Here is a 17210-nt window from a genome sequence, read left to right on the forward strand (position 1 = left end):
CCACATCTTCCCGGCTTATGCACTTCCTTTCTATTGCGTTAGTCTCCTCTTTAACCAGCAACGCCACCCCACCTCCTTTTCTTTCATGTCTATCCCTCCTGAATATTGAATAACCCTGAATGTTGAGCTCCCATCCCTGGTCACCCTGGAGCCATGTCTCTGTGATCCCAACTATATCATAATCATTAATAACAATCTGCACTTTCAATTCATCCACCTTGTTACGAATGCTCCTTGCATTGACACACAAAGCCTTCAGGCGCTCTTTTACAACTCACTTAGCCCTTATACAATTATGTTGAAAAGTGACGATCTCTTGAAATCAGTATTTATAACTGCCACAAATTCCTAGAATCATTGACAGCGAAAATTACAGAACAATCAGTCTTATAAGTCACATAATAAAGATTTTGTTGAGAATTGTTCTGAGTTGAATTAAAAACAAATTAAGACAGAAAATTCTAAACTGCAATATGGGTTTATTGAGGATAGAGGAAATAGGAACACAATTTTCATACTATGAATGCTTTCCGAAAGGGCAGTTGAATATGAAAATGATGTCTTTTTATGTTTTATCGATTTCACTAAAGCATTCGACAAAATGAAACATGATAAAATATTTCAAATTCTCGCTAAACTAAACACTGAAGGGACCAACAACTGTTTCAAAATTTATATTGGAATCAAACAGCGGAGGTAAAAATTGATGATAATATAAGCAGTTGGACTAAAATTAAAAGAGCAGTTAGACAGGGATGCGTTGCCTCACCGGAAATATTTAATATCTATAATGAAGTGATTCTCAGAGAAATAGAAGACATAGATGGGATAAAAATTGGAGGTGTTAACATCAGCAATATAAGAGATGTAGACGATACCACCCTAACAGCAAGTGCTGCAGAAGACCTACGCATTCTCCTGGACAAATTAATACAAACAAGTGCAGATCTTGGTCTAACCATCAACTGTAAAAAAACAAATGTATGGTAAAATCAAAACAACAGGATACCCCCGACTGCCAATTATACATCGGTAACCAAGAGATTGAACAAAAGACCGGCTTTAATTACCTTGGTAGCTTTATATCACAAGATGCTGGAACTAAAGTGGAAATAATAAAAAGAAGAATTGCCATTGCCAAAACCAGCTTTCAAAAAATGAAACCCATTTTTACCAACAGACACATTTCTCTGACAACAAGGCTTAGGCTACTAAAATGTTGCATCTGATCAATCTTGCTGTATGCTTCCGAAACATGGACTATAACACCAGAACTCCAAAGTAACTTAGAAACAACAGAAATGTGGTTTCTTAGAAGAACGCTGAAAATATCATGTAGGGATATGGTAACTAATGAGATAGTACTCCAATGTGACCATACAGAAAGATCTTTAATGAGAACATTAAATGAGAGGAAACTTAAATTCCTGGGCCATGTCTACAGAAAGGGAGAAATAGAATGTCTTACATTACAAGGCCGTATGCCTGGGAAACGCGGAAGAGGAAGGCAAGGAAGAAGATATATGGGCACTGTGAAAGATCAGATCTAAATGTGCGAGATATCATTGATGCTGTGACGTGGAAAGCCATGATCGCCCAAACGTGTAACACGCAAGGCACATGGAGAAGATGATCAAAAAGTTAGGTTCTCCCAGTGCATGCCTGGAAACCGAGTCCTCATAATGAAGTTGGCTCTAACAGGGAAGTATAAGTTGGCTGACCGCTGGGAGGCTACGGCCTATGTAATGGAGAGTCAAATGCCAAACGTACTAGTTTTATGAGTGATACCAGAGGATGGGAATGGACCTGTCAGGATTCTGCACCAGAACCACCTTCTACCTCTGGGGCAAGAGGTGCGTGTTACCCCAGAGCCTGGCCTGGATCCTACACCTAGTAAGAGGACCTTGCCGCAACGTGGAGAGACTGAAGGACTCGGAGGATGAGGTAAAGGGGTTGTGGTATATGCTGCCTTTCACCAACTCCCCAAAATTAATGAACGGGTTTTCAGCCTTTCTCTCACTGAGGCAGGTGACCTGGGCGGGGGGTTGGGGTGGCGGTTGTGTGGGGAATTAGCAGTGCTCAGGCAGGCTTGCAGCTGGACCAGGAAACGGGTCTAGGCTCCAGAGTAACTGGGAATGAAGCCGAGTTGAGGGAAGGTTGCAGGAAGCCACGAGTGATAGACCGGGAGAACCCTCGTCATCTACACCAGAGGTATCCCAAGGAGTGACTGAAACTGAAGAAATAGTTGATAGGGTAAGGAGGTCTCAAAGAATCAGCTTGCCTATGTAGGACCAGGGTACAGAATGCTCCGACTATCCCCCTAGTGAGATATGTCACGACCTTTTACAAATGGATTGGAGTTGCTGACATCACGAAATTCCATTGAAAGCGGTGTTATTAATATGAGATGACAAATTATTTCCAATCATGATGACATGACTATTTTGGTGTGGGGAGAGTGTAATGCTCTGTTATTACTTTTACTGTTGTTCTGTATGTATTTCATATTGGCAGTTCTGTAAAAGCAGCTTGTTTTCAGCTGGTTTGGCTGATGGTTGAACATAAGAGATGAGGAGAAATGTGTGCTATCCAATTAGGATGGTTGAATTAAGGGGATGTTTCTCTGGTGAGGGACACTCAGGTTGGGCTTGGGTTTTGTCCGGCGGGAGATGGGGAGAGAAGACGCTGTGGAGAACCGGTCGAAGCACAGGATCCGGCGGGAGACCCGTTTGTTCGAGATGGATTGTGAGCGACGTTCGGAAGGTGGTGTGAGCTTTTACGTTGACCGAGGACCCAGCGCCTGAGCGACAGAGAAGTTCCAGATGAGTTCCAACGTGTGCACGTGTGACTGTTTGATTGGAATTGGGCAGTTTATTTTTGTTATTCTTCACTAACCTTTCAGTTAAGTTAAGATTCATAAGCATAATTCCTTTAATCGTATGCAGTGTAAAGTCTGTTATTTGTCACAGGATAGTAAATTACACAGCACCCACACAACCCGGGGTTTGGGGTGGGATCGAGCCATCTCAGTCTCACCAGTTTGGCGGGAATTGAGAGTGTTTTCCTTAGACTCACGCAGCCAAGGAAACCAGGGTGTTTCACCTGTATATCAGAGTATGTGGTCAGACACACAAAGATCAGAACCTACAAGGAATAGGGAATTAAAGTGGCAGGAACAGAAAGGTCGGCGATAAGCAGGAGCGGTTACTGATCCGCCTGTCGTTTGTCCAAAACACAGGCGACGTGTCTTTAAACATTCAATGAAGTACACAAAATTAACAGCTGTACCTCTCCATTACTGTTGTCTCTGGATGGAGTGAGAAAACTGTGTGAACATAGAACATTAGTCAATACTTCCTCAATGTGAGCCAGACACGCCTTGATACAGTTCAAGGTGGTTCTCTGGGCTCATATGTCCAAGGGTAAGTCAGCTCGTTTTTATTGCCATATAAATCCTGTTTGTGATAGATGTCATTCTGAGGTAGCCTTCTTGACACATATGTTCTGGTCTTGTCCTCTTTTAGAAAAATATTGGAAAAAATATGTTTGATATTATTTCAGTAGTTCTACGAATTGATTTACAACCTCATCCTACTACTGCAATTTTTGAACTACCAGTGATAGACTCTAGTCGTTTATCCATGTCAGTCTAATTGCATTTGTTACATTAATAGCCAGAAGATCTATTTTATGTAAATGGGAAGATTCTAATTCCCCCACTACATTTCAATTGTTTTCCCAAACGATAGCATGCCCAAACTTGGAAAAAAAATAGGAGCGGTACTATGGATCCCTCGGTTAAATTTGAAGAAACTTGGAGGCCATTTATTCAATGTTTTCATATGATGTAAGTTGACCTTTTCTGAATCCTTTGTAGTAATTCTTTTGTTCATGTATAGGGGAGCGGAGTTAACAACAAATATGTTTAGCCGATGTAATATGACAGCCCAAGCTTTGTTTGTGTTTTTGTTTAGTTTAGTTTCTTTTTAGTTTAGGGGGTTTTCTTTTTCACTGTTTATAAAATATCTTTTTCATGGTGAATTACTATGAGGTTGGGAGGCTAAACTATATTTGCTACTTGGAATTTGTGCTTGTACATGCTAACTGTTGTTATTGTAATTCCGATCTCTGTGTATCGTTACTATTATTGTTATGTTTAATTTTGAAACTTAATAAAAAGATTGAAACAGAACATAGATATTGACAGCACATTACAGGCCCTTCGGCCCACAGCAGAGAGACCTACTCCAGAGACGGCCAAGAATTTCGCCAGCGCTCAGCCCGCTGTTTTGCTCAGCTCTGTGTCCCTGGATCACAGTGGATGTGTCTCATCCAGGACCAGGACATAATGGTGGCGAGGGCCGAAGACTTCAGAAAATCACGTAAAAAATGTTCCCTTCAAAATGCTGAAAGACGTGGAGTGGCAGAGAAAATCAAAAAAAAGAGTTGTTAAGGTTGGTAGAATCTTGCTGATTAATAGAAATTGAAGAGGACGAAGACCAGGCGGATCTCACCGTGCTGAATTCGGGAGAGGTGTCGGGAGAACATGCAGAGGAAATAACTGAGATGCAGAAAGGAATTTCTCTCCGTTGGCAGATGGACGGAACTTCAGAGAAACCTGTGTGGAGAATCTTCCAACATTGGAAAAGTACAGCGGAGACATGGGAACTGTGAGAACGCTTTCTGAGAGGCGGGACTGCGCAGGCGTGTGACGTCGGGCAGTGCAGCGCGGCAGATTTAAAAGGGCAGACATCCTGCTTCGGATTTGATTCGAAGAAGGAGTCTGAGAGTCTGAGTGGGAGTGCCGAAAAAGAGATTTTTGAAATTTTCGTTATTTTTTTTTCTCCAACGGCTTTCTGAGAGGCGGGACTGCGCAGGCGTGTGACGTCGGGCAGTGCAGCGCGGCAGATTTAAAAGGGCAGACATCCTGCTTCGGATTTGATTCGAAGAAGGAGTCTGAGAGTCTGAGTGGGAGTGCCGAAAAAGAGATTTTTGAAATTTTCGTTATTTTTTTTTCTCCAACGGCTTTCTGAGAGGCGGGACTGCGCAGGCGTGTGACGTCGGGCAGTGCAGCGCGGCAGATTTAAAAGGGCAGACATCCTGCTTCGGATTTGATTCGAAGAAGGAGTCTGAGAGTCTGAGTGGGAGTGCCGAAAAAGAGATTTTTGAAATTTTCGTTATTTTTTTTTCTCCAACGGCTTTCTGAGAGGCGGGACTGCGCAGGCGTGTGACGTAGGGCAGTGCAGCGCGGCAGATTTAAAAGGAACAGAGCCTCATAGAGCGGGCAGCGTAGTTTGCGGGCGGCGGAGTGAGCCGGGAGCAGAGTGAAGACTTAAGGGCTTCGGCTCACCGGGCTTAGGCGGAAGCGGGTGAGGCGAGGAAGGTTTGACATTCATTTTCTGTTGCTATTTGAGGAGAGGGGCATTATGACTGTGAGGGCAGTTTGCTGTTCTCGGTGTCGGATGTGGGAGGCCCTGGAGTCTCCAAGCCTCCCGGACGTCTACATCTGCGCCAAGTGCATCGAGATGCAGCTCCTAAGGGACCGCGTTACGGAACTGGAGCTGCAGCTCGATGACCTTCGTCTGGTCAGGGAGAGTGAGGAGGTGATAGAGAGGAGTGGAAGGCAGGTGGTCACGCCGGGGCCACGGGAGGCAGACAAGTGGGTCACGGTTAGGAGGGGGAAGGGGAAAAGGAAGGTGATGGGGAGTACCCCGGCGGCTGTGCCCCTTAACAACAGGTACTCCTGTTTGAGTACTGTTGGGGGGGACAGCTTACCCGGGGGAAGCGACAGTGGCCCTGCCTCCGGCACAGAGTCTGGCCCTGTAGCTCAGAAGGGTAGGGCAAGGAAGAGGAGGGCAGTTGTGATAGGGGACTCGATAGTAAGGGGGTCAGATAGGCGATTCTGTGGACGCAGTCCAGAGACTCGGATGGTAGTTTGCCTCCCTGGTGCCAGGGTCCGGGATATTTCTGATCGTGTCCAAGATATCCTGAAGTGGGAGGGTGAAGATCCAGAGGTCCTGGTACATATAGGTACCAATGACATAGGTAGGAAAAGGGATGAGGTCCTGAAAGAAGAATATAGGGAGCTAGGAAGGGAGTTGAGAAAAAGGACCGCAAAGGTAGTAATCTCGGGATTACTGCCTGTGCCACGCGACAGTGAGAGTAGGAATGCGATGAGGTGGAGGATAAATGCGTGGCTGAGGGATTGGAGCAGGGGGCAGGGATTCAAGTTTTTGGATCATTGGGACCTCTTTTGGCGCAGGTGTGACCTGTACAAAAAGGACGGGTTACACTTAAATCCTCGGGGGACCAATATCCTGGCAGGGAGATTAGCGGGGGCTACTGAGGTGACTTTAAACTAGAATGGTTGGGGGGTGGGAATCAAATTAAAGCGGCTAGGTGTGAGGAGGTTAGTTCACAACAGAGGGATGGGAACCAGTGCAGAGAGACAGAGGGGTGTAAAGTGAGCGTAGAAGCAAAAAGTACAAAGGGGAAAAGTAAAAGTGGCAGGCCGACAAATCCAGGGCAAGCATTAAAAAGGGCTAAGAGAGTTGTAAAAGAGTGCCTGAAGGCTTTATGTGTCAATGCAAGGAGCATTCGTAATAAGGTGGATGAATTGAAAGTGCAGATTGTTATTAATGATTATGATATAGTTGGGATCACAGAGACATGGCTCCAGGGTGACCAGGGATGGGAGCTCAACGTTCAGGGATATTCAATATTCAGGAGGGATAGACACGAAGGAAGGGGAGGTGGGGTGGCGTTGCTGGTTAAAAAAGAGATTAACGCAATAGAAAGGAAGGACATAAGCCGGGAAGATGTGGAATCGATATGGGTAGAGCTGCGTAACACTAAGGGGCAGAAGACGCTGGTGGGAGTTGTGTACAGGCCACCTAACAGTAGTAGTGAGGTCGGAGATGGTATTAAACAGGAAATTAGAAATGTGTGCAATAAAGGAACAGCAGTTATAATGGGTGACTTCAATCTACATGTAGACTGGGTGAACCAAATTGGTAAAGGTGCTGAGGAAGAGGATTTCTTGGAATGTATGCGGGATGGTTTTTTGAACCAACATGTCGAGGAACCGACTAGAGAGCAGGCTATTCTGGACTGGGTTTTGAGCAATGAGGAAGGGTTAATTAGCGATCTTGTCGTGAGAGGCCCCTTGGGTAAGAGTGACCATAATATGGTGGAATTCTTCATTAACATGGAGAGTGACGTAGTTAATTCAGAAACAAAGGTTCTGAACTTAAAGAGGGGTAACTTTGAAGGTATGAGACATGAATTAGCTAAGATAGACTGGCAAATGACACTTCAAGGATTGACGGTGGATATGCAATGGCAGGCATTTAAAGGTTGCATGGATGAACTACAACAATTGTTCATCCCAGTTTGGCAAAAGAATAAATCAAGGAAGGTAGTGCACCCGTGGCTGACAAGAGAAATTAGGGATAGTATCAATTCCAAAGAAGTAGCATACAAATTAGCCAGAGAAAGTGGCTCACCTGAGGACTGGGAGAAATTCAGAGTTCAGCAGAGGAGGACAAAGGGCTTAATTAGGAAGGGGAAAAAAGATTATGAGAGAAAACTGGCAGAGAACATAAAAACGGACTGTAAAAGCTTTTATAGATATGTAAAAAGGAAAAGACTGATAAAGACAAATGTAGGTCCCCTGCAAACAGAAACAGGTGAATTGATTATGGGGAGCAAGGACATGGCAGACCAATTGAATAATTACTTTGGTTCTGTCTTCACTAAGGAGGACATAAATAATCTTCCAGAAATAGTAAGGGACAGAGGGTCCAGTGAGATGGAGGAACTGAGCGAAATACATGTTAGTAGGGAAGTGGTGTTAGGTAAATTGAAGGGATTGAAGGCAGATAAATCCCCAGGGCCAGATGGTCTGCATCCCAGAGTGCTTAAGGAAGTGGCCCAAGAAATAGTGGATGCATTAGTGATAATTTTTCAAAACTCGTTAGATTCTGGACTAGTTCCTGAGGATTGGAGAGTGGCTAATGTAACCCCACTTTTTAAAAAAGGAGGGAGAGAGAAACCGGGGAATTATAGGCCGGTTAGCCTAACGTCGGTGGTGGGGAAACTGCTGGAGTCAGTTATCAAGGATGTGATAACAGCACATTTGGAAAGCGGTGAAATGATCGGACAAAGTCAGCATGGATTTGTGAAAGGAAAATCATGTCTGACGAATCTCATAGAATTTTTTGAGGATGTAACTAGTAGAGTGGATAGGGGAGAACCAGTGGATGTGGTATATTTGGATTTTCAAAAGGCTTTTGACAAGGTCCCACATAGGAGATTAGTGTGCAAACTTAAAGCACACGGTATTGGGGGTAAGGTATTGGTGTGGGTGGAGAATTGGTTAGCAGACAGGAAGCAAAGAGTGGGAATAAACGGGACCTTTTCAGAATGGCAGGCGGTGACTAGTGGGGTACCGCAAGGCTCAGTGCTGGGACCCCAGTTGTTTACAATATATATTAATGACTTGGATGAGGGAATTAAATGCAGCATCTCCAAGTTTGCGGATGACACGAAGCTGGGTGGCAGTGTTAGCAGTGAGGAGGATGCTAAGAGGATGCAGGGTGACTTGGATAGGTTGGGTGAGTGGGCAAACTCATGGCAGATGCAATTTAATGTGGATAAATGTGAAGTTATCCACTTTGGTGGCAAAAATAGGAAAACAGATTATTATCTGAATGGTGGCCGATTAGGAAAAGGGGAGGTGCAACGAGACCTGGGTGTCATTATACACCAGTCATTGAAAGTGGGCATGCAGGTACAGCAGGCGGTGAAAAAGGAGAACGGTATGCTGGCATTTATAGCGAGAGGATTCGAGTACAGGAGCAGGGAGGTACTACTGCAGTTGTACAAGGCCTTGGTGAGACCACACCTGGAGTATTGTGTGCAGTTTTGGTCCCCTAATCTGAGGAAAGACATCTTTGCCATAGAGGGAGTACAAAGAAGGTTCACCAGATTGATTCCTGGGATGGCAGGTCTTTCATATGAAGAAAGACTGGATGAACTGGGCTTGTACTCGTTGGAATTTAGAAAGATTGAGGGGGGATCTGATTGAAACGTATAAGATCCTAAAGGGATTGGACAGGCTAGATGCAGGAAGATTGTTCCCGATGTTGGGGAGGTCTAGAACGAGGGGTCACAGTTTGAGGATAGAGGGGAAGCCTTTTAGGACCGAGGTTAGGAAAAACTTCTTCACACAGAGAGTGGTGAATCTGTGGAATTCTGTGCCACAGCAAACTGTTGAGGCCAGTTCATTAGCTATGTTTAAAAGGAAGTTAGATATGGCCCTTGTTGCTACAGGGGTCAGGGGGTATGGAGGGAAGGCTGGGTTCTGAGTTGGATGATCAGCCATGATCATAATAAATGGCGGTGCAGGCTCGAAGGGCCGAATGGCCTACTCCTGCACCTATTTTCTATGTTTCTATGTTTCTATGGAATGAAGCTCCAAATGAGGAGTGTGAGGGTGTGGAATGGATGCAGGAGGCCGGAGCTGAGGAGCTCCACTCAAACTTCCACACTGACGACAGGATACAAAAGAAAGGACAGAGGGATTTTTTCCCAGGTGTGGCGTTAAGAAACAGGATAATTTGGAAATGTGACGGGGAGAATACCCTTCAGGAAATGGAGTGAACGCTTGCAGCTTTTCACCTGAAGTTCTGCGGAGGCTCAGTCTTTGAAATACTTCATATTATTCATTTTTTTATATAAATCAATGAGATTAGATGCGGAAAAAGGAAATACTTCTTCGTGGGAATATATTAGTCGTGATAATGTCTCATTAAGGAATAGCTTCTTGTTGTATTTCATATGCCCACCCGGATTGCCGCGAATTTTCACAGTGTGATCGCTATTCCCCAGTTATTACCCAGGAGGCTTTGCTCTATTTGCCCCGTTTCGTTCTCCTGGAACACTTTCAGTTACGTGTCCATTACCATACGGCTTGGAGCATTCGTGTGGATGAGTTGTTGACGGGATGCGTATCTCGCCCAGTTTTCCACTGAGAGAATGCTCAAAAGTGGAAGGAATGGACAGGCTACTGAGCCGACGGATGGGACTGCGGAAATTTCACCTCGGGTAGCTGAAGGATGGACGTCCGCGGTGGAGGGAGGGCCGTGCGGGCATGACTGAAAGAGCGCTGAACTCTGGGATCATGGGACTGATTTGGACGGGACCTTGCAGTGATTTGGATACAAGTGCATAAAATTATAAACCCAGCCATCTCGATTTAGTTGTGTCATTAGTTATGCAAACACCCGTCTTCAATTTATCCCCCAAACGTCGTTTACCGTCTGTGCCTCCTTAAATATATTTTTCTCCCTTCATCACTGATTCCACATCGCTCCCCTTATCACTTCATTTCCTGAATATTGAGATCAGCTCTCTTTATATCGGTATGGGAATGGCATGGCAGAAAATTCCGGTTAACAGAATATATGTATATACAGCTCGGAAGGCAGTTCAACGAAGCGAATAAGGAGACAAGGCTTATTTATACTTCTGCGTCAAATCGACGCCGTAGGTACGGCGTCGCCGCGACCCATACGCAGAGCCTATGCGGATCCCTACACCGTAGCCGTGTGGTCTTGTGCCGGCGGCGTCAAGTGTCACAAATATGATTGTGCTTTTAAAGGAACAATCTCGACGATTTAACGAAGCAGGAAGGTAGATAGAGTTTGGATGGCCTTCAGTAATGTTTCTAACAAGGCACCCATGACAGATACAGGGACGCGGAGATGAATTGGCAAACTAGTCACACAATTAGCGTGGTAAATGGATGCGAATGGCAGTGTGCGAGCGTGTCTCTCCTCCCGGACGCCGGCAATAAGCGGCGAGCTGTAGATTTGACGCTGGATCCTTTATTGTTTGTAAAAGAGGATGTGAAACAAAATGAGACTTATCCACATTGTGAAATAAAAATCTGGGAGACCATATAGACCTTTGGAGGGTCGTTTTAGTTGTAACCTTTCAATGCTAGGCCATACCTTTCTGAATGCAGGAGGACAGTACAGCGAAAGTGGATTTTGTTATTCTTGCATTGTTCACCGAGGATTTGAGTGGAAGAATTCGGACTCGGTCTGACAGCGATACGGAGCACTGGTGATAACAGACTGAGAGCAATGGGTGCAATTCTGATTGCACGCCATGGGAAGGATGTTGTAAGAACTGAGCTATGGTAGATTGTTTCCTGGACTGTGAGGAAGGGGATAAACCAAAAGGAGAAGTTTGATTGTCTGAAATAGCAAATAAAATGAATGGTCCTTGTAAAATTTATACAATTATGAGGAGGTGTATATTGTACAGATAGCCAACAAATTTGTCTTCTCCTATGTCAGCAGTGGCACATCTATACGCAGATCTGAAGACATTCTCTTTTTCTCGCCCAGTGCGGCGTGGTTATGTATGCAGTAGACGTGCTGGATGCAGGTGATAATAAAACAATGGAAACGTGCCTGGATAAACCTTGGTTAACAAAGGTAGAGAGGGATACGGGCTGGATTATGGCTCTGGGAATTGGCATAGGTCGCTATAGTAGAGCTGGGGCAGAATCTATGCAATATTGATTCCGCACTGCAATCTACAAGAAGGTAGCTCTGTCACAGCGCTGACCGCAGCGAATCTCCACTGCCAGTGTAAAAGACATTCCGATGGCTCCACCTTTACCCGAGTTACCCAGCGGCCAAATGAGCCCTGAGTGTCAACGGAGCTGTCAAACGCAACGAGTGAATGAAATCAACTGAGCGATCGGATACCAGGATTGTTGATGACGTCACGGCTATCAAGGACGCTTCTACACGGAAATGGAGTGTTATATCATTTCATGTCAATTTAATAGCGAGACGTATTATACTCAAACACATAAAACCCAGATGTACATCGCGACCCAATAACAGATTCCCGATGCGGAGAATTAGTAGTTAATGAACATTCGACCTTTAGGAATATGTGCTTTGCTTTACCTGTGTTTTTTTAACCAATATTAAAAATAAAGTCCAAGGGTATTTTAACACCAGCCGCATTTCATCTCTAAACTTAGCCTGGGTCGCTGTATAAATGCAGGCGTTCGTGCAGGAACTCAGATACATGATCATGTAGCCGGCTTCAGTGGCGACATAGGCAGAGTCGGTGTAATCACCTTCGTAATGCACGGTTGCTGTGAGTCGGGTGATCTGAAAGATCACAGTGACCGTCAGCCACAACAGAATGAAACTGCCGGATACACTAAAGAGTAAAATGATGGATTTCCGGCGGCCTTCCATCTCTGGATCCTTCTGTGTTTGACTGCTGTGACCACGCAGTCCGCGGCGTACTTTACTGGCTAATAAAATGCGCCTTACCGTCAGACAGTTAAACAGGGTTATCAGAACAAAAGGTAATATAACCGTTAAAATACTCTGTAGAAAGGAGAATGCGACGCCCACAAGAGACGTAATGAACCACGAGCTCGGCTGACAGCCCCATTGAATACCGTTAACTACACGCACAGGTTTATACTGAAATAGATACGGGACGTTCTGTAAATGCATCAGGAGCGGAACGGCTATAATGCCGGCAACAGCTGTCCTCACCGTGCAATATTTCGTTTTAAGCTTCTGACAACAGATCGCTACAAACCGATCGGCTGTAAACAGGACAGTGTACCAGACCGAGGTTTGCAGGCAGGTCGAATTGAAGTACAGGACGACCTTACAGACGGATGTATAGGACAGGAAGGATTTTGGAAACTGGTACATGACGATATGATACGCAATTACACAGAGGATCATCACCAGGAGATCTGCCATTGCCATGAAAGCCATGTAGAGCGATATACATTTGGAAAGGCCGCAATTCCCTCGGAAGAGGACCACCGTTGTCAATAGGTTCGCTAGGGAAAGAGTCACAAATTGTGAGTTACAAACAGGGCGAGGAGAAGCGTTCTTGGAATTCAATGTGATAATACTTTTCCGACAGTGATGGGCAAAATTACCGGGGAAATATTTTCCAAGAGAGAATCAAAACTCCTCATTCAGTGAACTAAAACGGTTTGCAGCCGAACTGCGCATTTGCTCCAGGTTAAGTTGCTGGTGACGTGCTCTCGATGTCACCTTGGCGATGTAACCGAGAGGGGGCAGCACTGCTCCTGGTTAAGTTGCTGATGACGTGTTCTCGATGTCACCTTGGCGATGTAACCGAGAGGGGGCAGCACTGCTCCTGGTTAAGTTGCTGGTGACGTGCTCTCGATGTCACCTTGGCGAAGTAACCGAGAGGGGGCAGCACTGCTGCTCATTCGCCATCACAACCCAGAAAAATAGGGGAGATCACCATCTTCTCCCATACCTCCCTTATGCCCTACATTCCCTACCCGTAGGATCGTCATTTCAATTGCTCTTACCCTCGAAGCCCCATTTAGACACCAGCCGTAGTGAATGAGAGCCGTGACAGAGCTGAACACAGTAGCTGTAGGAGGTTCCGCTGATGTGCAGCGACAGAATCCACTCAACGGAACTCTATTATTGAGCCAGTACAGGCCCGGAGTCAGTGGGGCCGTGCCCGCTATCGGTCATCAGCCCCAGGGTGAAACCGATGCCCTCGTTCCCTCCGTTTAGTCAGTGAAAGAGCGCAGGGCCCGGTGAACAGAATCAGACTTCACTGACTCGTCTTGTGTCGCTTGTATGCAATCTAGCTTAAACTCGAATAGTTTCCGAAACGTCTATCAATAAATAAGTTCTTACTTGAATATATCCGCCATTTTTGATCACATTCATTATCATCTTAAAGGTGCGACAGGGAGAAATTAATTCAAATCCCTTGCTGGACAGACAGATAATGAAAGGTTTGATCGGAAATCCAAAAAGAGGGGAGGGAAGGAGAGAGAGAGAGAAAGAGAGAGAGAGAGAGAGAGAGAGAGAGAGAGAGAGAGAGAGAGAGAGAGAGAGAGAGAGAGAGAGAGAAAATGAGAATAAATAAATAAATAAATAAATAAATTGATTAATTAATTAATTCAACTCCGGCGGCAGTTGGTACAATCCGCAACGTTCCCACAAGTCGTACTGTTCTACTGCTCCTTCACCAAACGTTAGGTCACAAAATACATTTCAATCTGCAACAATCCCGGTATCAGATTTACGCTGACAGTGGTGAACAGCAGAGAGGATTGATCTCCCTGAATTTCAGCAGCATCGTCTATGATGAACTTTGGGGGCGGGATGGGGGGTCGGGGTGACAGTGAACTTGACCCTGCATCAGCGTGTGGAGCGGAGATGAACCGTTCAGCAGCGGTAGTCTGCCGTGTCTCCGCGCTGGGTCGGTTTCGCCGGTAAACAACACCCGGTGAAATGACTGTTAATAGAAGTCCGTCCCTAACATTTCAGACAGAGGATGTGTCGACTTACCCGGAACACCGAAAGCTGCGAGAATAGGGTAAAGTACAATGCTCACATGCCGGATTGTCGGTAGAGCCATTTTCGGGTGTTGTACAAAATGTACCGCACTGCTAGCACTGAGAGCCACTCGCCTGCGTTCTGACCTCGCTGCCCTTTTATACATTAATCTATACCCCGGTGAAAAAAACACAGAGGTTGCACAATAACTCGGGTTAGTTACAGTCAGTTAACAAACAAGGCGCCGTTTCTACTTCTGTGTTCTCTCGGCACCGCAGGGAATACTTACAGCTCAGTCCATAACACCGTCTCGTAAAGTAGACAATCAGAAAGTTTTTAAAGCTGTTCCCCGCACTCCGGATTGAAATGTCAGTCATGACCTATCACCTACTTATATTAACACACACAACATGCTGCGTTCCACCGGCATTTTATGTATGTTGCTTGAATTTACAGCATCTGCAGATTTTCTCGTATCTACTTCTATTGTTGCCTTCACATTCATTTTGTTTGATATTAATTGTATGATATCTCGCTCCATATCTCTCAAAGCAAATGTTAGCTCTGAGCGATCTCACAATTTATCCTGAAACCAATCCCACATATGAACTTTACAGCGGGCCTGCACAGTCTGCGTTATTTGCCCAGTGTCATTGTGGACCACACGGATTCCATCACCTTATTCCAACTTTGTCCATACTTCCTCAGTCACAGTGAACTCAGCAGCCCAGTGTGCGGGCAAGATTGACAAGGGCAGCACGAAATGTATTGAAGTAATTCCCGCTTTTTGACATTGAAGGTTAAAAATCTCTATAATAACCTCTGTGACAAATATCACCGATACCGAATGTGCATCGGGTTTTCCGGCTCCGAATAAGGTCTCAGTAAATGACGGTGCATATTATGGATCATCACTGGCTCCTCATTTCCATTATCAGAATCGGAACCAGCATCACGTTTACTGTCTCCAGTAAATGCCGTGAAATGTGTGTGCAGTGCAATACGTCCAAAAGCACCGAAATAAACAATAAATAAATAAACAAGAGAGGGAGCGCTAAAAGAATGCAAACAGTGACGTAGTATTGTTAAGTTTAGAAATAATTTAGAAAGCCGATGCTTGAAGAGAATAAGCTCAACTAAGATATACGAGGCTCAGCGAGTATTTTGGAGATACTGACGACAACTCCCTGAACTTTTACAGAGCCATGGACAAGGATATGAGCAGAATATATTGGGAAGTGTTTAATTTGCGGGAGTACCCATCATGACGCTCTGAGGCAGGAACCTGGGGATGTGAACTGGGAACGGATCTGTTCAGGGAAATGCCCAACAGAAATGTGAAGGTTGTTCCGGGTGCCCTTGCTTGGCGTTCTGGGCAGGTTTGTCCCGCTGAGGTAGGGAAAGTATGCTAACTGGAAGGGGTCACGGCTGTGACGAGATGAGGAATATCCATTCCGGAGGAAGAAAGAAGCATGCTTAAGGGTTAAGAAGCCGAAATCATCAGAGAGGGTTCTGGAGAGTTACAAGGTCGCCAAGAAGGAGCCAAACAGTGGACCTTAGTGTTAGGAGTGTGCATTGGCGAGGAGGAGACCAGGAGGACGAGAGCGTAGAAACGACGAGGGATACAGGAGGAAAGAAACATGTGCCTGGAGTCGGGGGCGGCAGTGGAGGTCGTTAATGAATGCTTTGCTCCAGTATTCACCAGTGCAGAGCTTCCCGACAGATCAGATGCCGGGGACCAGCACTATTAACCCAGTACTCCGTAGACCAGAGAGTAGGAATCCCAGAGGGAACTTGTTGAATGCGGGGGCAGCGAGAACAGCCTGATATGAAGGTATATATGAAGCTGAGTGAGAGAGAAAGGTATGTGTTTGAGAGAGAGAGAGAGAGAGAGAGAGAGAGAGAGAGAGAGAGAGTTGAGAGACAGAGTGATGGAGAGAGGGTGAAAGTCAAAAGGGAGAGGGGTTAGGGAGGGTGAGGGGAAATGGAATGGGAGAGGGGAGAAGGAAGGTGGAAATGAGGGAGGTGAGTGAAAGTGGGAAGTGAGAGGGAGGAGGAATAGAGAGAAGGGAGCGAGAGAGAAGATACGTGAGGGAAAATGAGAGAGGAAAGGGAGAGGAGGATAGAGCGAGGCGAGAGAGACAGAGAGGAAACGGAGAGGGTGAGAGGCAGAGAGACAGTGGGTGAGTGAGAGAGAGAGAAAATGGAAAGGGGAGAGGGAGTTAGAGAGGGGCAAGCAGAGAGAAGAAGAGATAAAGAGGCCAGAGAGAGAGGCGGAGAGGGAGAAGGTGGAGAGACAGCGAGTGGGACAGATGGAGAAAGAAACTGGAATGGGAGAGGGGTGAGTGACGGGGGGATACATTCTGCCACCTTCATTACAGTCTGGTATTGGGGGGAAGAGCCTCTGCACAGGACCGAAAGAAGCTGCAAAGGGTTGTGAATTTAGTCGGCTCCATTTGGGTTAAAGTTAAAGTCTGTCCCGAGCCTTGAGGCTCATCAGGCCGGTGCTTATGCCGGTTTCCGTGGCGTGAAGCGACTGAGAGTACGAGACTCCCCCCCGAATAGGACACCAGTCTATCGCGAGGTTAACCCCCAGCATTTGCCGGTGCCCATTCTCAGCTGGGTGGACTGGAGTGTGTGGTTAAGTGCCTTGCTCAAAGACACAACACGCTGCCTTGGGCGAGACTCGAAACCACAACCTTCAGACCGTGAGTCGGACGCTCTAACCAAATAGCAGAACATTTCAAATATATCAACTGTTGGTGAATACAGCGTACGTAAAGAAACCGTCAAGGGCAAACTAAACAGTCTAGTCCA

The 17210-nt window shown here is 45.8% G+C and overlaps 1 protein-coding gene across 1 annotated transcript; it reads right to left on the minus strand.

Moving 5' to 3' along the window:
* Positions 1-2776: 2776 nt before the first annotated feature.
* Positions 2777-14475, minus strand: LOC134342262 (probable G-protein coupled receptor 139). The gene is made up of 3 exons (XM_063040228.1): positions 14406-14475; positions 11991-12898; positions 2777-2800 (listed from the first exon to the last, which is right to left on the minus strand). Exons 1-3 carry the CDS (start codon positions 14473-14475, stop codon positions 2777-2779), a joined length of 1002 nt encoding a protein of 333 aa, XP_062896298.1.
* Positions 14476-17210: the final 2735 nt, after the last annotated feature.

The sequence above is a fragment of the Mobula hypostoma genome, unplaced genomic scaffold, assembly GCF_963921235.1.
Source record: "Mobula hypostoma unplaced genomic scaffold, sMobHyp1.1 scaffold_148, whole genome shotgun sequence".
Lineage (NCBI taxonomy): Eukaryota > Metazoa > Chordata > Chondrichthyes > Myliobatiformes > Myliobatidae > Mobula > Mobula hypostoma.